General features: G+C 39.0%; 2 protein-coding genes across 2 annotated transcripts in view; both read right to left on the bottom strand.

The window, feature by feature from the left end:
- The window catches only part of FOXK2 (forkhead box K2), a 67,238-nt gene extending 57,509 nt beyond the window's left edge, over positions 1 to 9,729 (bottom strand). The window contains exon 1 of the mRNA XM_084646581.1: positions 9,299 to 9,729. Coding sequence (XP_084502707.1) covers positions 9,299 to 9,627 — 329 coding nt within the window. The 5' untranslated portion in view covers positions 9,628 to 9,729. The remainder of the gene's footprint in view (positions 1 to 9,298) is intronic.
- Positions 9,730 to 10,471: 742 nt separating this feature from the next.
- The window catches only part of LOC311530154 (uncharacterized protein), a 51,838-nt gene continuing 36,782 nt past the window's right edge, over positions 10,472 to 25,527 (bottom strand). The window contains exon 10 of the mRNA XM_084646584.1: positions 10,472 to 10,570. Within this exon, the coding sequence (XP_084502710.1) occupies positions 10,555 to 10,570 (16 nt within the window). The 3' untranslated portion in view covers positions 10,472 to 10,554. The remainder of the gene's footprint in view (positions 10,571 to 25,527) is intronic.

Genomic DNA, 25,527 nt, shown 5'->3' with positions numbered 1-25,527 from the left:
AAGAAACCCTTCTTGTTACTCTTAACATTTCTTGCTAGCTGCAACTCCAGGTGTGATTTGGCCTTCCCGATTTCACTCCTGCATGCCCAAGCAATATTTTTATACTCTTCCCTGGTCATTTGTCCAATCTTCCACTTCTTGTAAGCTTCTTTTTTGTGTTTAAGATTAGCAAGGATTTCACTGTTAAGCCAAGCTGGTCGCCTGCCATATTTACTATTCTTTCTACACAAAACCTTACCTAAAAGATAACAATCAGTGAACTCCAATTACCAAGTTCCTCAGAGATGCTTTTCTCTGCAGTGTTCAGCCCCTCCTTACTGTAGCACCCAATAAACCCTAACAAGTGCGCTGTTCCTTTAAAGAAACAGTACATATCAGCTTATTAAGTGGAGCTGCCAAACCCTCCACTTAAATCAAAGCACAGAGTTAGTTTATAGTAAAAGTAAAACAAGTTTGTTAACAAAAGGACATAGGTGTAAGTGACATCAACTAAAAGAAATAAGGATAGAAATGATTACAAACAAAAGTAAAAATACACTTCTGAGGCTATGTCTACACTACCGCTTATGTCGGTCTAATTTAAGTCACTCAAGGGGTGTGAATAAGCCACTCCCTGAGCAACATAAGTTACAAACTATTAAAGAGATGATGTGGACAGCGCTGTCAGTGGGGAGCTTCTCCCCCCGATTTAGCTACCACCACTCATTGGGGATGGATGAATTAAGTCAACGGGCAAGCTCTCTCCTGTCAGCTTAGAGATCTTACAACGGTGCAGTTGCAGCTATCTACTGTAGCCATAGCCTGAGACTAAATCACAACTTAAACTAGAATCTTTTGTTCAGTGAAGTTTTTTTCACCACAATCCTTTCAGCATGGCCGGCCTCCTCTTTAGCCATAACCCCAACACACAGAGCTCAAAGTGTATAGTTTATTTGATGACTCAGGTAAAGGATACTACAGGGTTCTTTCCCATTCTTCTTATAGTCCAGTAAACCTTTGAAATAAAAAAGTTTCTCTCTCTTGCTTGGTGTAGATACCATACTGCCTTCTCCCCCACTTCTTAGCTTGATATCTTTGTTTACCTTATATGTAAATATACCTTCACCGTCTCTGCCTGATACCCAGGCTTGTCTGAAAAACAAATATACATTCGTTTGTCTAGGGCAGACTGGTCTTATGCACTGCTTGTCAAACACATTTTAAGGATTTAATTTCAGCACACATTTATGAATTTTTGCACGCACCCCATACATATACCATGCAATGATTTCTGAGACCAGCATATTACAATTTGTATAGGTTACCTTACATGACACCTGTTAAGACACAGATTATGACAACAGTATGTTAGGGTTAGTGAGTATGTCAGGCCTTCCAAGAGTTGCCGACAGAATAGTGAACCACCAATGGGTCTGTGCCACACCCACCTATCAAACCCCAATCATTCCAAAACAGGAAGGAAATCTCAACTAAGGAATATGACATTCATTTCCAATACCATCCAACAAGGAATAGTTGCAGAATTAACAAGTCGCCCCCCCCCCCAAGCTATAACTAGGTTAAAAAACTCCTCAGCGGCAGATCACCACTGTAAACAACTGTCATTACATTTCAACTTTGCACAGTCAAAATAAGTGAGGCAGTTGATAAAAAGGCACCTTCTCAAAAACTTAGCATGAAATTTCATGGGAGATGTCAGTTAGTTATTACACTTAGTCCACTAAAAACTCATTAGATGTAGTAGAAGAGATGACTCAGATTACTGCATGACCTAAAGGTTGAAGCTTTTTTCAAAACGTATGCCCTTTGATTTTCTAAAATTTATACACTTTTAGACAAGAAAGTTAAGATTAGAATTTCTTGAAGACATTCTTGTATTTTTCAATATATGTAGCAGAAGCACAAGACAACTGGACTTTCATACTTTGACTGGTCTAGTATTGGTATAGATATGAGGAAAAAAATATTTGTATTGTGCACAACACAATTAACACTTCTCAGAAGTACAGGATATGATACAATATGATATTATTTCACAGGAGAGGACAATTTTCTAAAATACAACCTTGATTCAGGCTTAAAACTTACATGGCATGTCCTCATTACTTTGACATCTTTGGGTTGTGATATATTATGTACAACTGTTCCTAATTGGCCATAACTATTCTCCTGATGAGGCATGGCATAACGCAACAATACAATATTACTCCATTTTGGAAGGGAGGGTGGAAGATACCACAGTGATTATTTTCCTATTTTCCTCTTAAATTCCCCATATTAATCTAGTAGCAACAGAAATATAATGCACAACAGTTTGTTACTCTTCTCCCTTATTTCCAAAAACAAAAAAACCTCCAACACATTATGGTTCAATTTCAAAAGAGACACATTGTAGGAAATCATCATATTTACTATATGCATGTATTACGCTGAAAATGCAATTGTGAAGTAGGGATTTCAAAAGCATTCTTGTATTTCTACAGTATGTTGGTCAATTCTGAAAGGCAATGGGTATTTTTCAGGCTTTATAAAACTGATATAAGATGTCTTCCATTTGTCTTGTAACATTTATGGCTTCTAAAGCAAAAGAACATCCCTCTTCTCTCACATGATTAGAATCATAATAGTGGGACAGAAAAACTACCAATTCTTGAATGTATTTCCTGGTTTCTACTAATTCATGTAACAATACAAAGAATACATTTCCTCTTATAATTAACTGAGGTGTATGGTCATGAGTAAGCTTACTACAAAAGGCAGTAAAATTCTCCTATGTGAAATCATTTTACAGAGAAATACTGAGAGCGCTATCACATCATGGATATAAGGCACCATAAACAGATTTACGTACACAGAAAGTATAACATTGTATTAGTCTGACTGCATACTGCACTCCATACCAACAGATTAGTATCTGAATATTTATATTACTGTAAAACTTTGAACAGATACTCAAATTGATAATCTCAGTGTTGAATTGTGAAATTTTGTCTTTTGCATATTGCAAAAGACAACTGCTACATAAAAAAGACTTTATATAAATATCACATTCATTGCAGTCTCATTTCAAATAGCATGTGCTCTACCTTTACTCACAACACATTCTTTTGCACCTTAATCGGTTAATGATCAGCGCAGTGCGGCTTCACTGTGCTTGATGTCCGAGATTCTACTTCTGCTACACACAAGTTTAAAGTAGCCACAAACTCCAATTAAATATATTCCCAATTAACATTAGTCATTTTTGTCAATAGACAACACGTTACCCATTCTAGAAAATAAACTAAAAAATTCTGAAGTCTGATTCATAGGCCACAGCCAAAACTCTCACTTTTCTTAATATTATACTTAAAATTATTAAACAGATAAATTAGTGGTCATCTGTATGAAATTCTCAGCCACCCCATCAAACCCCCAAATGCACCTCAACCACAGGCTTCAACAATATTTCAACTTTGAGTACCTTTCAGACAATTTTATCTAGGGAAGCGGTGTCAAAAACCCTGTCCGTATGTCAAATACAGCTTGCTTGAGGTATTTATCTAGTTGCTGTGACACTCTTATTTTTTATAAAAAGTTCATGTTCTAAAAAAACTAAGTATTCACTTCTTATATTCCTCAAGAAAGCCTTTAAAACATGAACTGAACATATGACAAGAAAACTAGAAGAATCGTCTTCTGAATCTGCAGACAGTGGCCATCAACTCCAGGAGAGCGAGGTTACCCTCCCATTCATCTCAACTGTTACCTGAATCCTGGTGACACTTTTCACCTCGCATGTGTGCAATTATGAACCTAATTTACACAATAACTGGACTTGGGCACATAAATCAAGCAATTGTATCCACTAGTGTCCAAATAAACAAAGGGCACTGAAATAGTGTGGGCTTTGGCGTGCCTCATATTTTTTTTCCTAATTAACTGATAGTGAAATTACTGTTATTTTCAGCAAGTAAAAGTTCAGTTAGTGTATACAGCCTTATTCTTTGTACAGAACCTCTTAGTTTTTATACATGGGAGAGATGCTGTAATTTAATGGCACTAATAGAGCCCCACCTCTGTAGACCTGGACAACATACCATAACTAAAAAGTGTAACTTAGTCCTCTCCACAGAATAAGTGAGACTCTGGTATATAAATATTTTAACATTTGTAATTTTCAGAGTGGTGCGAGTTTGTGGGGGGGGTTCTATTTCACAGCTAGAAGAGGAGACTGAGTTACGTGGTGTGCCAAATATCTGTACTTGTCCAAAAAGAAAAGGGAGTACTTGTGGCACCTTAGAGACTAACCAATTTATCTGAGCATAAGCTTTCGTGAGCTACAGCTCACTTCATCGGATGCATTCAGTGGAAATGAATGCATCCGATGAAGTGAGCTGTAGCTCACGAAAGCTTATGCTCAGATAAATTGGTTAGTCTCTAAGGTGCCACAAGTACTCCCTTTTCTTTTTGCGAATACAGACTAACACGGCTGCTACTCTGAAACCTGTACTTGTCCAGTGAGTTGGAAGTATTATATGCTTTGCTACATTATTTTCATACTACTATTTTGCATACTAAATAGTATTTTTTATTACTTCATTTTTAGGATACCAAAACCCATCAGTAATCCTTGATATACAAGTCTATGGTTTAATCAAAATACACTAATACCAGATGTGTTGTATTAGGACACTTAAGGCCAAAGTTTCAGGTACCTTCAAGCACTCAAGTGTGCATTACTGCCTGTCTAAAAAATAATTCCTAACTAGTGACAGCAGTATGAAAAAAATACTATAAAAACTTAACAGCATTGTTACCAACTGCTTCTACTCCCAGCAAAAAAGATAATTTTCATTCTTCAAATAAACTGCTAAAATGCTGTAATGTACTTTGAGCTCCTATTGACCAGCTGACAGAAGGACTGAACTTGTGGCTCCTTCAAAACAGTGATTCTTACAAGTATAACTACTGATTTTACTTCATTAAGACATGCAGCAGCTATTACATCACACTTATTTTCAATATCCTAGATGTGCTGTAGTTGTCCTCATCTGATAAAAAAAATTTGTACGGCACTATGGTGAAATCTACACCCTTGTCAGGTGAAAGAGGTTTATGGTTATAGGTTTACCTTCTATTTCTGCTCAACATGGGAGAAAAATATATGTAATACATTCTGTACTTTAAAATTCAATTCTCCAATTTCATTACTATTTATTGGCCCAATCCAATTTCCAATGAACCCAGTGGAAGTTCTGACACAAACTTCAACTGGAGCCAATTTAGAAACTATTTAATAAAAAAAGTCAAACTGTGCGTCTTTCAAAGGTAATTACAACAGGTTTTACTTAAAGCTATGCAAACTCAAGTAGTTTAACAGGTTTCTGAACACTTTATGTCATGCTTCAGAATGCTTATACTGAGCGAAGCGCTATTTATTGTTGAGTGTAAAATTGCTACTAATTTTTTCCCCATTTTGTTCATCTAGCAAAGTGACATGCAGTTAGTATATATGCAAATCTGTTAGGCCTAGGAACAAAAACCACACTGCTCCCATTAATAGTGCCTCCTGACTGAAAAGACATTTACATTGTGATTGAAAGTTTCAGAGAAGTATAATCAAAACAAAGTTGCAGTGACTAAGACAGTCAACTAATCAACAGTAATTAAACATTACATGGTGTTCATCTTTGTACCACTCTTTATTATTGAAACAAATATGCCACTTTGTTTACCAAACTGTCAAAGCTTCCCTTTTCCCAGATTCTTAAGGTATGTATTCTGCAGGAGACTGACAAATTTTATTTCAGTTCCCCACTTCCAGGAACAGGTAGGACTGTAACATTAAAATGTTAATTATATCATGTTCAAATATTAATTGTACTGAAGTCAGAGGCTATGAACCTTGTAATTTTAGATGCTCAGCTGGGACAGTGACAAAAATTAGACATTTCAATTATTTTTTCAAGAGTAGATGGGTTTGTGGTATTTAGTTTTTGTTTTAAGTTTAATTGTTTGCATTACCACTGAGAAATTGGGAACGGTTTTCTTTCATCTTTACTAATTGTGCCCTTTACCATCAGGACACCAATTTCCCTGGCCTTTTACTAGAATTTGAAACTACCCTGGATTTTTGTTTACTTCCCTGTTACTGCACAAGCACTTAGATCAAAACTGCTCTGGGAATAAGGTTGCTGAGTTATCTACTGCAATTGGTTGAACACACACAACGTGTTCAGATCCTACAAAAACAGTGGCCATTAACAGCAAAAACAACAAACAAAAAAACCCACACGTATATTCAGGAGATTATCCCATAGCATCCCAAAGCTTAATTCCAGAAGACATTCATATTCAGGTGTAACAGTTTAAATACAAGTAAACTTCCAGGCCTTAACTAGTGGAATACCACTTTGGTGTAAAAGTTTACAGCAGTATTTTTTATCTTTATGAAATACATATCATACATCTACAAATATTCTTTATAACAATGGAAATGTAGGATTAGTCTCCAGCCTCTTAATCAGGTTGAGACATATTAAAAAATTGAAACAAATGAGGGGACAAGCAGGTTTCAGATTTGCTTAAAGCATATTTGCCACTGGACAATTTTTAAAACTACAACTTTATCACAAGCCAGGAATATTGCGGGCAATTTACTAGATTTTTTTTTCTTCTTTTTAAGTCTGAGTAATCACCTGGGCCATAGGTAGGAAGATATGAAACTTGCATCACTCACTTTGAAATTATAATATATTTTTGAATTAAAATACATAACTTGCTATTTAATATATTTAGCTCACCTGGACTCAAAGTAGTTTTATTTTTATTTAAATCTTTGCAGATAACATTCAATGTGTCAGTTTAAATCCACAGTGAAATTCAAGGACATGGCTTCAATGAATAACATTAGTCATCAACATTTCATAGTAATTACTTGGTATAAGTAATTGATGTCTGCTTTAGATTTGCCTAAGCACTGCTGCAAAAGAACTTTGCTAAACTTAGAAAGCTACAAATATGCTATACATTTTTTGAAGGCTTAACTTCCACACAAGTGGGCTTTTAAATATTTCAGCAGTGATACAGATCATAAGCCATCCAAAAGCATTCAGCAGAAAGCAGATCTCGTTCAACAGCCTACTGGTGACATTATCAATTTTGCCTGCTCTTACAGTTTTAAAAAAGTTATCCTCACATCTCTCAAAGAAATCACAATCTACTTAGCGTACAATGTTGTTCTACAATTTCTGATAATGACTGCAAGTGTGCTACCCTGTTCACCAGGCTCAACTTAATTACATTCTGTAGCCAGGAAATATTACTTTAACTTTCAAGCTTTCAAGTTAGTTAATGTTAAAAGTGTACAGTCCAAATAATCATGCAATCATTTGCTGCAATCACTTTCAAATACTAAATTTACTTAACTCCGCCTATGCTCATAAGATAATTTAACCTTATATAAAAATTTCCCTCTGTTTACTATGCAAAATTTTGTGATGTGTGTAAAAATTACCCTGAACACAAGTTAACATTTTCTGCCCCCATTAGAATTATGTGGCAAATTACAGACTTAAAAGGATTAAAGCAAAATACAATTCAAGACCCACACTGATAACGTAACAGGAGAAGCACACAGTGACTGTAATGTGTTTTGCTTCTGATGACCTTCGGTTTTTAGTGGAAATTTGCTACCAGATTAAGTTGCTCAAATTAATTTTAAATCTGTTTGCAGTACATCATATACCAATTTAAAGACTTGTTTAAAATTAAATACACAGATTTAAAAAAATAGTGCGTTCTTGCTCCTGTATTTAACAAATATCCTGAGATAAAAATATTTTAAAAGCCAGTTATAAAGAAAAGAAAAAACAGATTAGCCATATGACAGACATGCTTATTACAATAGGAAAAAAAAGCAAAAATAGAAGTTATAGTTGTTAAAGGTCAAACAAGTCATCCAACTGCATTTATGATTATACAACACTACACACACAGCTCCTTAACAAGCCCTTTCAGAATTATAGCATTTCCTAGAAAGCACAGGTTTAAGATAGTATGATTTTTATAGGTGAATTGCTTAAACTGCATAAAAACATCTAAATAGCAAAGCCACACTCTCATTCTCCAAAATAAAGTTAAAAACCTGCGCGGTAACAAGATTCTGTCAGTGACAGCATGCTTCCTGTGAAACACACCCCTAAAACATTTTACAACTACTCTTCCGGAAATAATGAAAAACAACATTTTCATATATTTTAGTTAAGATACGCTATGTTTTTGAAATATTTTGGATGCACAGACTGTGATAAACACCTCACTTTTCCCACATAATTCTTCAAAGGATGGAATGTATATTTGTAGTTCAGTGCACCCTTAAAAATACCAGGCCTCACACACTTCACCAGAAAAATATTCTGCAGAAACGATTTGCTAAAAGTGAAGGAATATATTGTTTGCAAACTCTCTTCATTGTTAAATTACCTAAAGAACTACATGTTAAAATTCTGAGTATGAATATTTTAAACATAATTCAATTTAGCTAACCACAAATATAAAACTAGTCTTAAAACTACACAGAAGATGCAGAAAATACAACAAAAACTTATTAAAACAGTACAAATGGGACCACAAAATTTGCTTAGTGCTGATCTGAAATCCCAGATACATGGATAAACACGTAACTTGTGTTCTCCTTTGCAACACACAAACAATACGCAAGAGTGTATTCAATTCTGTTTACCAACAGTAATAGCTCCAAGCAGTGGTGCAGGCTAGTTTATACCCACAAGGCACTATTATTGCACACTTATGTGCGAGAGAAGCAGAGGGAAAAGGGTTATTAGTGGCCAAAAGACAGCCCTAATGCTCCTGTAATTTTATGCTTGCCACCTGTATCTAACAGGCCAACCCAAAGGAAGAGGAATGTTGGTGGAATGGACACAGATCAGGGGCACCAGCCGGGGCACCCCGCATGGGGGACAAGGAAGCAAGGACCCACCGCAAAGCCCGTTCACGGGGATGACTGCAACGAGCCCTGGCTGGCTGTCGATGGGGTGCTCTGGGGGACGTACCGATGGGGTTCATGATGCGTGGCCCCTGCACCGAAAAGACTCCCTGCCTGTCATGCACCATGTGCCAGCAAAATGGAAACGGGGCAGCCGGCGTGCGGAGGCAGCACCACCCGCCCTCCAGCAGGGGGTCCCCGGGGAGGCAGGGGCAGCGCTCCCGAGCGATGGGGATGGCTCGCTCCCCGGGGCGGCCAGGCCGGCCCAGAGGATGTTGGGCTGCAGCCGGCCCGCTCCCCCGTACTCACACTCGGGGCAGCTGCAGCGGGGGCGCCCCCCGCCTCTGGAACACGCCGTCCACGAAGACCCCGTTCTTGCCAAGGCAGCGCAGGTAGAAGTCCCCACCACCGGCGGCGGCGTCCCCCTGAGGCGGCGGCGGCCCGTCCGCCCCGGCCGGTGGCGGCGGGGGGGCAGCGGTGAAGATCTCTAGGTGGCGCCGGGAGATGAAGCTGGAGTGGCCCATGCTCACGTCCACCGAGCCCTGCGACGAGTTGCGGCCGATGGTCACCGAGCGCTTCTTCATCAGGTACTCGAACTCACGGCCCTCCAGCCGGGCCACGGCCGCCGCCGCCGCCATCTTAGCGAGCGAGCGAGCGAACGGGCCGCCTTCCCTGCGCCCCTCCGCCCGCACCGGCGCCGCAGCCGCCGCCAGACACTGAGCAGGGAAGGGGACGCCGCTCAACCCAACCTGACGCAGTCCGCCGCTCGCTGATGGACGGCCCGGCCCGGCCAATACACGGCCCGCACGCCCATGGGGCTATGCCGCACCGGCCAATGGCAAGAGGCGCTAGGGCCAGCGCAGCTCAACAAGTTAGTGTGGTAGCCCCAAGAATAAGGCACACACCCGGACGTCAGGAAAATGCGGAGCGGAGCGCAGCGCGTGGAAGGAGCGGGAGCGGCTCCGCGAGGCGCCTGCGCTGCCAGCTCCAGCCACACTGAAAGCAACGGCGAAGCGCTCGCTAGGGAAGACAAGGGCCAGCCTTAGCCGAGGCTGCAGCAGGGGCAAGGGAGGCACAAGTAGGCCAGTCCCGAGCCGCCCAGGGGCGGGGCGAGACAGTCCAGCGCACAGCCCCCTCTCCCCCGCAGGGAAAGGGCACTGTGCCCGCTGGCCTCCTACCCTCAAACCTTTCTCCTTAAGGCAACGGGACAAGTGCTTCAGCCCCGCAGTGACAACTCACACTCGATGCCCATGAGGCATAGGGACACGCTAACCTGTCCCTTAAAAGGGGACTGCTGTCACCGGCCATGCTTCCAAAGGGATGTATTTCTCCCAGCCACCATCCTGGGTTGAGCTCCAGTCTGATGGGGGGGGGGGGGGAGGAGGAGGAGTTGTATAGTCCCACACCACCCTGGGCAACTGACTAGGGCTACACCATCATTAAGCAGGCATCACCAGTCTTTTAGTACAAAAGAGCAGCCAGTCCAAAAGAAATAGCATCTTTCAACAGGTTTTGAGGCCCTGTTCCCCCTTCCATGGATGCTTTCACAAACAGGATGTTCTTTTTCACCACCGAACACCACTAAAAGGAAATAAAACAACAAGAATAGAAATACCTAAGCTTCTGTGCACCAAGGTAATGATTCAAGCACAAGACTCGTGCTTTCCCCCCACACACACATTGAGCCTGCTTACCCCCCACCCCAGCCCCCACACACATTCAGGCTGCTACCAAGAACTACTTACATTAAATCAAGCTTTTCAATTTCTGAAGACAAACTATCTTGTATTGTACAATACATACACCACCATGAACAGAAAGCCTGTCTTTACCATAAGATATGAGGTGATGCCAGCTGCACCTCCTAATATCTCCCAACAGTTGAAGGGCAGGATGGATCAGAGCAGGCCTAACCATATGACTCCTCCCTCAGCACACAGGAGATTTTGCTGTTAGTTCCAGAGGAAGCTAAGTCGGGTGTGAAAGAGACTAACTTTCCCACGTGCATCCTCACACTCAGGCCACGGTTTTGCCTGTAGTCTGTTTCATAAAGGAGTTACTTCCATTTTTTAAAAATTGTACTGAGAGCTCTGCTGTATCTTTAAGTATATCAGAAGGATGCAAGTTTCTCCTACATATGTTACCATCATCTCTTTCCCATCTATATTTACAATGCAGATGTCAGATAAAACATGACATTCGCTAAGGATTGTTCATGGTTTTAATATATTAGGAGGAAGGGCCAGAAGTATAACCATATGAAAATATTAAGGCAGGCCCTCGCTAACTGCATTCAATACTTCAAATGTTAAACTTCTCTTGAAACACTTGCACTTACAGAATGCTTTACATACTCAAAGCCCATACAAACATTTGCAAATTAGTTCTATTCAACTATAATTAAAACATTGATCAGGACATTTTCTTGGTAAGAATACACACAGTGAGAAGGTAGATGCTGTAGCTGGTAGAAGGGGAAGATGTGAAGTTCAAAGAAGGAAATGAAGAGAAGTGTGTTGGACAGGTAATGAATATCTTAATTATTGATTTTCCTACTTTTTAGGGTTTGTGTTATTGGAACTGCCAGCTGAAAAAGCAATTTTGGTAAGGGAATGTAATTTAAATGTTGTACAAATTTAAGACATATGTAGCTACATTTAAACAATGCAAATAGGTGCATTGTCTTTGCCTTCAAAAGAACAAGATCTGTGTACTTAAAGTCTGAATTGGGACTTTAGATAACAGAGCTATACATTGCTTAGCTTCTATCATTAACAGCATAATGTTGCACACTGATGAGGAAGCCTATTTATATTTATACACGGATATAATCCCCACGAACGCTTCAACAGAAGATCCTAAAAGTCCTCAAGAGATTTTTGTTTGGCTGTTGGATGACATCCAGATATTGATGAAATAGTGGCTAACAGTCATTTTATTTCCAAACAGAATGTTTGAAAATATTAGATATTTAAGCAATCTGTCAAGGTGTTTAGAGACACAGGTATGCTTCTACTACAGAACTTAAAATACATTTGGAAATATATTTTTTCATGCTCTAACCAAAACACAATTCACTTATTAAAAGGCATAGCCGATATCTAGTCCAAAACTTGAAGTCTTGAGCTAAAGTTTTTTTTAAGTTTAAATTAACAGGTATTTAACTGTAAAAGTGGATACTAAGAATATATGTTAACTAACATGCTTAAAAAAATCACATTACATACTATGTGCAAAGTAATGTCAAGCCAATGTTCTGTGATCTTACGAACAAATTCACTGCTAGTGTAGGCAGGTGCTACACCTTTCAAGCCAGTGGAGTTGCCTGCTTACATCAGCAGTGAATGAGGTCGTAGACACTCACATATTTGTTACTCTGATGTTCACAGAGATGTGTGCATTACCAGTTCCAAATTAAAAAAAAAAGTCAGGCATACAGTAATATATTGCAGTGGGTTAGGATTAAGCTCTTTTGATTAATCTTGCACATATTTGGGGATTTAAGGACAGATTTTCTCCTCCATCAAGATATGCTAAGTACAGACAAAGCAGGGGCTTCAAGGAGGCAGTTATGACTTCTGATTCTCAACCTGCCCCACCACTGGCTCTAATGTAAATTAGAGCAGCCTAGGGGATGCTCTAGTTTACAATAGCTGGCTATGGTCCTTAATGTAATACCAGCTAAAAGTTGCCATAAAGGAGCTCCACCTCCTCCACACCACACCACCTACACCCAGGGATGGAGGGAAGAGGAAGGTTGGAATAGGAGCCAGGTAAATTCCCAACTGGCCAGCTGCAGACAGGTCATTTTGCATTGCTCTTATACCTGTACCTTCCATCTATTAATGCTAATTTAATAGTGGATAGCAGTCACAAATTAAAACTGTTAAGAAAGAACATTAAAAAGCAGTTAGTACTCACATTGTGGAAAATATAAAAATATACAAACTGAACTAAGTTTTTTTTCCTTTGCATGAAGACTCTACAGAAAAATTATTTAAATATCAACCACTAAATTAGAATATAGATTACTAAATGCAATCATAAATTCTCTTTTGAAATGTCCTGTAGCTAGTATGCTACTCTGCAAAAGATTATACACAACATTCAGGAGAAAGTCATTTTACTGATGTATTAGTAACAGCTATTTTAATGAGGTGACAGGAGGAATTTTTCTGCCAGTGCTTTCGTCACTGAGTAAAAAATTCATCCCCCTTCTCTGTAGGGAAAGAGGGACCCATGACAACAGGACTCCCATTTGTGGTTCTGCATTCTGTTCCACAAACGGGACAAAGAAGCTGGACACAATGGAGCCACACCCTCTGCACAGAGCTCAGCAGTTCTGTGCTTGGTGTCTGTATCGGTGGGGCCAAAAGATCCATCACTGCATATATTCTCTTGTCCGTAGGGGGTCTACATAAGGGACCTCAAATTATTCCACAGCTGCTTCACAATCGGGGTGGAGGAGAGGGGGATTCATCTGCCCAATGCTCATCCTGGCTATTTAGGCCAGGATCTGGGCTGTAGATATATAGAAGCTAATCTTTTGAGAGGGCTGAGCATGTGTGACTCCCACTGAAGGCAACTGGAATTGTGGGCAAATGGCACCTCACTGCCCTGGGCCTGATTTGCAAAGCAGCTGAATGTTGTCTAATCCACTCTGACATATTATAGCAGCACCTGTTAGCATCATTGTAATTAAGGATCTGTCAGCAATTCCGTTAAAGAGCCCTATTTTCAGTGTTTATCACTCAACCTTAAAATGAACTAACTGATACTTGGTATATAAGGTCTCATCCAAGAAGAGACACACTATCTATTTTTAAATTAAAATAATTCTGATTTTTTTTCAGTATCTTGTTTTATACTCAACACACAATGGGTATGATTTACAATATATTTTCATAGACAGTTGGTATTATCGATAACACTCCAAGCCTGTATTACTAAGACAGGAAAAAATAATTTTAAGAAAAGCTCGAGGATTTCTCTCATGCATTCTTACAGTAGGTATGCACCCTATTTATAGATAAAGTATCATTTTCTAGAAATACATATTTCCACTGACATGACAGAATGGGTTACAGACAGCCCAATTGATCTGTCCATTAAGAGTCCCTAAAAGTACACATTGGCAACTGACGTTAACAGCTCCCCAAACCATAATGATCTATCAATAATCCCTGTGTTTCAGAAGTCTCTCATATAATTCCATTGAGATTGTTTTTATTCACAAAAAACATTGACATATAAACCCACATAAGTAACATTATGGATCCGATTTAATACAACAATATATTTCAAATTCAGAAGTTGCACTCTATCCTTAAATTATACTATTTCACAGTTCTCAGTTTCACAGTTTACAAAATAGAAAACATTTACACTGGCCTCTTGTAGAATGGGGGTGAGCTGAAGAGAAACTTGATGATTCTTAAATTATTTGAGTTTTTCCCTGAGGAACACACACATTTTCCTCTGCTTATCATCTTGCAAGGCCATTATGAGGAGTAATAACAGCTCCCCAACACAGGCCCCAGTCCTGCTGAGAGTTATGGACACGTTTCATTTTAAGTGTGCGAGTGATCCCATTAACTAATGGAACTACTCTCATGCTTACTTGTTTAAGTCTTTGCAGGACTGAGGCCATAGTCTAATGGTTTGCTTTGCAAATGGCAGATTTTAGTGAAAGGCAAGATTTTTAAAGTTAAAATTATGGGTGTAATTCTAAACAAATCTATAAAAAAATCCAACGGGGTGAGGTCTGGTATGGAAATCTCTCCTTTAATAGAAAAAAATTGCCATTTGCACACTTAAACATCTATATGTTGTTGCAAAGACTTGATATCCAGCAAAATCAAAAAATGTCATCCCAGAATATTTTTATTTTCAAGAAATTAATTTTACAGAACTTTAGAAAAATAGCACTTTTCTCTGAAGGCAGGAATTTTAGCCTTCACAATACAGATTTTAACTATCTTAAAAAACAGAACAAAAATCTAAAATCAAAAGGTGTGATAATATTTAGGCAGTGTTTAAAGTAATTTAAAAGACACAAATAAACATGTCTCCTTCCTCTAGTTTGCTTGCATACTCAGTTTCAATTTGTTTTTGGTTCTTTTTGGCAGGGGTTTTTAAACCAGACCCTCTAATCTGCATCATGCTTCTGTACTAATCTACTTGGTGTTGAAACCACAACATAGGTGGGAAAAAATTTAAAATAAATTCCAAAAATATATATGTCATTAGTTATTAAAAAAAGATCAAAACTAATCAGCTGTCCTTGATATGTAAATGCTAATTATCATCACTAAACATTTAAAGCGAAGTAATATATGATACCGCTGAGAATAAGGACAAGTCAGGTTTTCTCTGCTGTAGTTTATAACCCTAGGTTAGCTATAGTCCAGCAAACTGAGAAATCCACGCCAGTTATTTTATCCAACACAAATGTCTGCAGTTGGTTTACAAACCATGTTACCCAGCATGCTCTAGGTCCCAAGCTGCTTATGGAGGTTGCAACGTGCGGAGCAATAATCTCTGATTAACCAAAACCATGTAGTATGGGAACAGCGAATAAGATGTATGGAGATGTCTGCTTCATCAGTAGGGTACAAGCTGAACCTCTGCCCCTTCAAACTGCACTTTATGCCACCCTGCTGGGAGAAATTTGCAAGCTTTGAAGCTGCAGGGAGACATGTGCTTTCTAGATGACATCATCAGCAATGTCTGGGCAGTGACCTAGGCAGTGTGTGTTTGTAAACAGTGAGAAGGGCCCTGGGGGTGGGGCAGGCAGAACAATCACCACCTGAGCATACACTAGACAGTTATGTCAATGAAACTGCCTGCAGTTGCCCAAGAGACTGTTTGGGAGGCAATAGTATGTGTTTTTAGAGATTACAACAGTTTCTAATGCAAGAAACCATGTGATGCAGCAGAGCCAAGGGCAGCTGAAAGGGACACTGTCAACTTGAAATCTAGTTAAAATCTATACCAGCCCCAAGTTCCTATGCCAATTTTTGTAGTTTTACAATCCCATTTCCCTGTTTTTAAAAATATTTCCTCTCCATTGTTACAGTGTGAAAGATCCACATAAAAAGGGAGAAATTATTATGCAAATGAGACAGTGAAACTAATGCCAACCAAAAAGTAATCAAATGCAAAAGCAAAGTAAGCTAAAAAATAGGGGGGAAATGGTCTTCTAATTTCTAAATTGTTACAAGAAACAGAAGGTTAAAACATTCAGACAGAAGTATGACTTTTAAATATGCAACATCCCCACCCACAGAGAGTACTAAATTGTGTTTAAAAAAGAGCTGCAGATCCACATAGGCACTCAAGGGTACGCAACAGGAGGGTTTTAAACAATGTATAGGATTATTATGTTTTAATTGGAAATATTAACCCCACTGTTCAATACTTTTGTAGTTCAACCTAGTATGGGATTTAAAATAATGTTTGCCAAATAAAGCAGCAATAGGGTAAATTTTTCACTGTTCTATTTTATTGTTGCTATTTTAACAATTAATTGAAGATGGGGATAGATTGTTCAGAGGCATTTTTAATCTGGTATTTCTTCCACTTCTACACTGCAAAAATGTTAATTTTGCCCATAAAACAAGGAATCACAGAATATGATTAATATCACAGAAGCAAAACACACAATGATTGCAGCACTGCCTGTATTTAGTATTGATTATCATGGTTAAGGTTGGATGTTTATCACAACCATTGGCAAAAGTGAACGTCAGTGTTTTTGTTCCTATGTTAGTCTTATTCACTCCAATCAACATGCTACTGAGCAAAACTTTTCTATTATTTTGTGACCATATTTGGCCCTTTACATTAATTTGGTGTTTTGCTAACTGTACACATTTAATAATTATAATTGACACCTATGGATAAGCAGTTACTAAAATACCATGCCATGAGTTTCTTTAAACTGAAATTATGACTTTTACATTTTTTTTCCTGTAAGAATTAACCAGCCCTACTCATGCTGTATTGTGAAAGCGCTTCAAGGAAGCATCATATATTGAGACTTATTAAACAACTATTTTTAAATCTTTAGGCACACTTCAGAATAATGTCTACATATCCTCAAATCTAGAGATGAGAGTAACATGGCAGAATGTACTATGACAATTAAGAGTGGTTAGTATTTCTGTATTAAACCCTTGATAGGATCTTCCCCCATTGTAACAGTAACCACTGGAGTAATGGGTGGTGACCCTGCCATTTAACAGGGGTTTTAACCTCTCGTAACTCTGACCCATGTCAGGTGATAAAGTTTCAGTCTCTTACCAGTCAGCACAGCCTTATTACATGGGATCAGAAGTAAATTAAACCTTGTAAAAAATGGAGTAAATGAAGTATACACCACTCAATCTGTAAGGGATCCTGACCGAATTGAAGAAAGCTGTAGTAGCGGTTGTAAATTATGCCAGTATAATTATATCAGTTTTAACCAATAGTCAAAGATCTACAAACCCTAGTGTAGATGTAGTTGTAGTATAAAGGTGCCTTATATCAGTGAAATTATTCCCCTTCCCACATGGGAAAAGCTATAATTTTAAAGCATCTTTATACCAATAAAACTGCCTTCACAGTAGGGAGATTATACCACTTTAGACTATATTAGTATATTAGTTAAAATAGTATAACTTCCTAGCACAGACATGGCCCAAGTTTTCTTGGAAGCTAATGGTATTAAAGAGAAACTAGATAGGGTGAATCCCTCCACAACTGCTGCAAGTGAAAGGCCTTGAGGCATTTGAGATCTATAATACTTTTCTGTGGGAGCTTGAAGGAAGTATAAGACAGCTTGAAAATGTCATTCAAATATTTGAAGAATACTCTGATCGATGCAAGTATATCACCTGGGAAAGGCATATTTTCAAAACCAACTCCTAGGTGAGTCAGTTGACCATTACAGGCCTATGTAGTAAAGCTAAGTCATGAGAATTGGACCTGTCAACAGGTGGACTAGGAATGACTGAATTATTTTTGATAAAACCAGTAACCAGACCAAAGAAAAGTTATGATGAAAAATGGACTGGATTTTGCAAAGGACAGTGGATATTTGTAGGGCTAATGAAAACTGTACTTCCCTCATGACAGGGTATTAGATACACTCCAATTATTTCACTTTTTTTTTATTAAAAATACATACCAAGACGTTAAAAACAGCATAAAAGAGTAAACAAGCAGCAGGAACTAGATTCGTTTGCAATAAACAGGAAATCGTGACACAAGTGTCTGAACGGGTGCTCAGTAATATATGCAACAAAAACAACTAGTTCACAAATGTGTGTTACTCTCAGCACAAATACAAAAGCAAAATACATTTAATGAACATACAGTTGGAGTGCAAATTTCTGGTAACACAGAAACAGGAGTTGTTTATTGCTTAACTTAATATGTTTTATAAAGTAAGGTTCCCTAACAGATTGGTTTGTGAAATTAGAAATAAAATGAATGACAAGTGAATTTAAAAAGAATGGAGTTATGTGCAACATACACATAGCAATCATATATAAAAAGATTAGTTAATGCCAATATTATAATTCTTAAAATGCCAACCATTTTTCATATGGCAGGTACAAAAATTATCCCAAGTGGTAACACCACACCAGTATGTCTGTGTAAGGACGGCTATCACTCAGGGAGTTTAAAATAGTTCAACAGGAAGTTCCGTATGTGCTTGGGTTGGACAGTATTCTACAAACGCAGACGAGCAAATATGTGCATAGCTTATCTACTCAGCAGGATGCAAAACATGTTCTCAAATTATGTGATGAAGTGTTTAATGGACTGGGATGCATTAAGGATGTAAAACATCACAGTGATAGAGGTCCCAACGTGCTGCCTATAATATATACACCACATAAAGTGTCTGCAGCACCAATAGAAGATAAAAACCTGAACATAACCAGATAGTAAAATTAAAGGTTATTGAGCAGATTCAGACAACATGGACCCCATTATAAAAAGACAAATTACATGACCTAGAAAGTAGAGAAAGTAATGAGGTAGCAAAATTTGCAGATGACAAAAGTTATTCAGGTTACTCAGGACCAGAGATGACTGTGAGGAACTTCAGAGAGACCTAAACAAGCTAGGTGAATGAGCACCATGATGGCAAATGAAATTCAGTGTCAATAAATACAAAGTAATGCACATTGGAGAGAACTATTCATACACCATATAGGGTTCTAGATTAACTGTATCAACTTGAGACAGAGACCAGGGCATCACTGTAGGTAGCTCAATTACAAAAAAAAAAATTTCAACAACAGATGTGTATTGAACTAACAAGATGCTAGTATACATAAGAATCGCGATTGTGAATAATACAAAGTACTATAATGTCTTTATTTTAAAATCAATGGTGCAGTCTCTTCTTTAATACCATGTGCAGAACTGGTCACTCCAGTTCAAAAAGGATATTGCAGAACTAAAGGGATATCAGGGAGGAGCACAAGAATTATCAAAGGCATGAGAAAAGTCCATGAAGAGATTGAAAAGTTTGGGATTGTTTGCCTTAGAAAGCAAATTAGTAAGAGGGCACATGACACAAGTATATAAAATAATGAATGGCATTGAGAAGGTAGATCTGGAGCTTTTTTTCTCCCTGTCTCATAGCCCAGGATAAAGGAGACATTCAATGAAATTAAAAAGTGGGACATTAAGAACCAATCAAAGGAAATACTTTTTCACACAACATGTAATTAATCATTGCCACAGGAAGTTGTTTAGGCCAAGAATTAAAGACTCAAGAAAGGACTTGATAGTTATGTGGATATCAAGAATTACTGGTGTTATCATAATTAAATTACAATAAATTCTACGAGATAGCTTAAGCCAGTCTCTAGACTCTAAGCTCTTTGGGGCAGGGACTGTCATTTTCTATATTTGTATGGTGCCTAGCTAACATAATGGGGTCATGGTCCATGACTAGGGTTCCTAGATACTACAGCAATTACAAATATACAGTAACTATTAGAGTCCCGGATGAGTGCTTTTCAGGAGGTGGGGAAAGAGAAATTATCCCATATCTGTCTATTGCAAGTTCTTATCCCTTCCTCCGATGCATCTGGTAGTGACCACTGTCAGAGACAGGATAATGGACTGGATGGACCTTGGGTCTGGTCCAGTATGACAAATTTTACGTTCCTATAATGACTCAAAACCTCTGAATAAGGCCAGACAGAGCGCTATACCATGGGAACAGTTGAAGGAAGATCATGTCTAAAAGTTCGGAATGCATAACAAGGGTTATGACAAGTCCAACTAGATAGAAAATGTGCAAAACTCTGCATCTTCAACTTTCTTTTTAGAAGGTGTGAGTTTAAGAAACTTCCATTTGGGACTGAATGCACCTGTGGTACACCAAAGCTACATGTCCCAGATTTCTAAAGATCTGGACAGGGTAAACATACTGATGATATGATTTGGGGAGAAAATAAGAACACAGTAAAAGACTACAGAGTGATCGGAAGCAAGCCAAAGGAAAAAGCCTTAACAAAATCAAAAGGAACACATGCCAAATTGGTTTGAATGAGATTAGTTATGCAGGACACACATATACTTAGTGACAAAGGATTTCAACCAGACCCAGAAAGGTAGAGAAAATTGGACAACTGCAAAGACTTCAAAATGCAGGAGCCTTTCAGTGTTTCATGGGCACATTAACATACTTAGTTTGTCACAATTAAGTACTCCACTCAGAATTCTGCTTGAGGACATTAAAGAGTGGCACTAGGATAATCAGCAAGAGAAAAAATTTGCAAATTAATAACAGTCACAGAAGCACCAGTACTGAAATATTTTATAAGCATACTATGACAAAAATGTCGTACAATTTACCCCAATTGCAAATGGGGAAGAATGTTAAATTCCAAAACATAAAGCAGGCAATATAACATTTCTATCATTTTCACCAAGGCTACATGTCCTAATCACCCTAAAAGTCTCATGAGAAAAACAAAACACCCAAACAAAAAGTAGTATGGCAGTGGTTCTCAACCAGGGATCTGGGGCCTCCTAGGGTGACTCGAGCAGGTTTCAGGGGGGCCTCCAAGCAGGACCAGCATGAGACTCACTGGGGCCCAGGGCAGAAAGCTGAAGCCCCGATCCCTGAGCCCTGCCACCCGGGGCTGAAGCTGAAGCCTGACCAATGTAGCTTCATGGGGCCCGAGGCAACTGCCCTGCTTGCTAATGTTGATCCTGGCTTTTATATGCAGAAAATCAGTTATTGTGGCACAGGTGGGCCGTGGAGTTTTTAATTGCATGTTTGGGGGGGGGAGGGGGGGAGGCTCAGAAAGAAAAGGTTGAGAACCTCTGATCTAGAACACTACTGACAGAGCTCCTGTTCTACCAGTTGTAAGAAACACTAATAACTAAAACACCAGGAGCAACAAAGAGAAGCTCCAGGTATCAGATCAATCTCAGCAATCAAAGAGGCCACTGCAGAAGGAACTGTTTTAAAAACAAGAAATGCCTGTGTGATCAGAAAGCCACTGATGTTCAAAGATAACAAATACTGACAGACGTCCAGTAAAAGGCAGAATAATCCTGTCATCTTGCAGGAGTTCAAGTATTCTTGCCTGGCCTTCATCCTACCCACCTGCATTTGTGTATTGTATTAATAAAATGAGTTATTTTTAGCTGGTTTTATTGTATTTACATTTGATTTTCAGAAAGGAGGGAAGATGCAACAGAAGTTGCTGGAGTCAGTAGATACTGCTCCTTGTCATGATTGGGGCCAAAAAATAAAGGTAAGCAAGCAAATGTTTCACACATTTATTACACCTAGCATGTTTTGAAACAGTCCCCTGTGAACAGGAACTGCCCTTCTGGAGCAAGATTAAGCTGAACAGAAGAAAAATATAGAACAATTCACTTAAGTTTGATTTTTAGAGGTGCTTCACTTTCTAATAAGTTGTCATTTAATTAAATAACCTTCCTCAATGCAGTTTCCCAATAACATACATATATGTTAGAAGAAAAATGCCCATTTTGCTAAGCAAAACAATCTGAGTTCACATAATGAAAAATCCTCCTCACTGTGTGTAATCTGTGGAAAATGAAGGTGGAGTGGAAACCTTAATTTAAAAAGGAATTTCTAAGAGTGGAGTACAACAGCAGAAAAGATAGCTGCAATGTATACAAGCTTCTTAGTTATGTTTGTACATGTGTGGTTTGGTATGGGCTTGTTGGTTGGCAAAAGATACCTGTGCAAATCCTGAGCTGAAATCTTGCTACTAAAAAACTTTTTCAAGTTTTCCATTTGAGAATACAGTGTCACAATTATAGCAACCGGGATAATTAAGCTGGGTAAAACAGAAACTAACATTTTCTGACTCAAGAAATAAGAAATTTTGAAGCAGCAAAAATGAGGGTTGAAGTGCTAGCTACAGAATCTAAAATACTGTTTTTCCTGTTCCAAGTGCAGAAACTCAAAATCGAAATAAGGCAGTGTTCTCTACTAGCATTTGTAAATACAAACATTTCTGCAACACTCTTCTCACCATCAGAACACTTTCTGGAACAAGATGGCAGTAAACAACACAAAATCTATACTAACGATTCACCACAAAAGGAAATCAGTACAGTTCATGAAGCACAGGTGATTTTTCATGCTAATACATACTACCAAGATGGTGGAGTGCTGCATTTTATACTAGCTGAATCTTCCAAGTGGTCTTCTAACATAACCCAAGGTAGAGCACATTGCAGGAATACTCTCAAATGGCGCTATGGCTGTGTAGTTCCCCCATAATGCTGACTAGATCTCTTGGTGGCAGTTGTGTTAGGATTTTGAAAGCTTTTGTTGTTCAACATTTAAATGCTCTTCTTTGGAAAAAGATTTTCTTTCCCCACAGTCAGACACGGGCAAGATTTTACAGATTTATCCAACATAACAAACTTTGTCAAAGCAGACCAAATTCATCCTTGGCGTAAATGCAATAAAGCAAAGTGACCAGTGAGAAGTATGACCCACCCAATGCATTTATTTTGTCTCAAGCTATAACCACAAATCAAACCATTCTATGACCTGTGTCCTGAATATCTAAAAAATCACCTAAAGCTCTAAGATAAAGACTACAGGGAACAACTGTGCTGTTCTGGCACAGTGGGACTTTCAACAAGAAGTGTAAAGCTTATCTGTGTGGGACCAGAACTTTCTCCTAAGGTAGGGACCGAGACTGTGCAATGAACTCCCCTGGAACTCAGGACCACCATCACAAACTTCACCACTTTCCATCTAAGTGCAAGGTGCATTTTTTTGACCTTGCTGTCTTTAACACTCACATAGCAACAGTACATTTATACTGAGAAAAGATCAAGACACTCTGCTGTGCACGCTTCTCCCTCTAGGGAGAGGATGAGAAAAACAAACGATGTAACAGATACTAGTTCCATTGCTTACTGTACTACTGGAAGGCTCTCAGAAACTACAGTGATGAACATGGTATACAAACACATATGGCATAAAACAGAACATTATAATTTCCCCATAAGAATGCTTCTCATGATTTATTGGGGGCAGCTTTGCTCATTTTGGAAAAAAACATCATTTGAAGAACAAGCAGTATGGAGAGATAATAAGCCATACATGTTGGTCTCCCAAGTCCCTCTAATCACATCACTACTGAAGCCACACTGGAACCTTAGGAAGCCTGACAGGAACAACTACACAGAACAAGTGGTTCACCGAATACCTGCAAATGTAGCCAACTACAACAGGTTCACTTCCTTAAAGTGACAGGTTTCAGAGTAACAGCCGTGTTAGTCTGTATTCGCAAAAAGAAAAGGAGTACTTGTGGCACCTTAGAGACTAACTCAAATAAATTGGTTAGTCTCTAAGGTGCCACAAGTACTCCTTTTCTTTTTCCTTAAAGTGGCCGCAAAAAGGAATATCTCCCATGGCTACAGGAAAACCTACACTCCCTGCTGGTTGGCAGACAGTGAGGCACTCCTAAAGGAGTACAGGACAATGGGTAACCCCACCACTACAACCGTTCTCCTGAAATCACTTAATTCCACTAGATGAGACAGATGGGCAAAAGCCTCACAGAGCCTAGATTTTACCCACTCAAATAGGAAGATCTGGAGGCTTCTCTGTAAACTTGGTGGTCCTAATCCTCCTCAAAGCAGAGTGCCACCTATCACAGCCGATGCCACCGCCACCCAGAATTCCACGGCTCAAATAAATCATCACAAAAGTAAAGTGAAGAAAGAGCTTCATCGCTCCATGCCCAACAACACTGAATCCATCAAAGCCATTAACTAGAAAAGAAGTGGATAAGGCCATAACTCTCAACAATCTACGCAAGACTGCAGGTCCAGACAGTATCTTCCCAGAATTTCTGAAAGGCCTAGATAAGCATAGCCATGACTGGCTGACACCCTTCTTTACCAACATGCACAGCCTTGGCCAAATGGCATGGAAGCAAGCAAAGCTCACTGCCACCCAGAAACCAGAGACAGAAGCCTGCATTCTGAAAATCTACTGGCTAATATTATTACTATGCATAACATACAATATCTTGGAAAGACTCTTACTCCAGAGACTTACAACCATCTTTGAGGACTACAACCCTACGGAGTAATCCAGATTTAGCCTGGGACAAAGCACCTGCAATCAGGTAATCACACTGACAACCTACATGGAAGCTGGCTATCAAAGTGAGCTCAAAATGAACAGTGAACTTTGTGGCCCTATCCTCAGCATGCAAAATGGTTTGACGGGATGGTCTGCTTAGAAATTGCCAAAATAGTGTATGCAGAACAACACTACATGTACTGACAGTCATGTCACCAACTGAAAGATTTCTGTACACTAATGAAACAGACCAGCAGACCCTGTCTACTAACAACAGGCTCCCACAGTTATTTATCTTGGCACTATCACTCTTTAATATTTGTATCAGCAATATGCCACTGACCCAGACACAGATTTTTGGACAGCGGATGATCTCACATTTACCATCCAAGTGAGCACTTTTACCCAAGAGAAATGCATCACAGAAGCTCTGAAAAAACTGGGGAGTATTATTGATTATGGAGACTGACCTAAAAAAACCAAACAAAAAAAACCAAACAAACCTGTCTCCGCATTCCATCTGAGCAACCACCATGCAAAGAGGCACCTAAATGTCACTTTCTGCTAAATTAAATTTAGGCACAAGGATTTCCTGAAATATCTTGAAGTGGTTCTCACATACAACATCTGACAAAGACCACAGCCAAAATAAAGGCGAAGGATGATAAAATCTACAAATTAGCTGGGACCAATAGTGGAGCAGATGCTCACACTTTACAGACAGCCATCTTGGCCCTTGTCTTCTCAGCAGCTGAATACTGCACACTAGTATGGACAGACAATGTATATAAGAAACTTGTTGACAAGCAATTGTTCACTGCTATGGGAATTGTCACAGGAGTGCTGAAGTCAACAACAGTCTCACGTCATTCCTCCAAAGAGGAGCAGCAATAATACAACACGATGACAATGCAATAAACAAATCCAG

This window comes from Lepidochelys olivacea (genome assembly GCF_965140295.1).
Source record: "Lepidochelys olivacea isolate rLepOli2 genome assembly, chromosome: 14".
In the NCBI taxonomy this organism is placed as follows: domain Eukaryota; kingdom Metazoa; phylum Chordata; order Testudines; family Cheloniidae; genus Lepidochelys; species Lepidochelys olivacea.
Note: the sequence above shows the minus strand (reverse complement) of the source record. Positions and strands in the feature narration are given on the sequence as shown.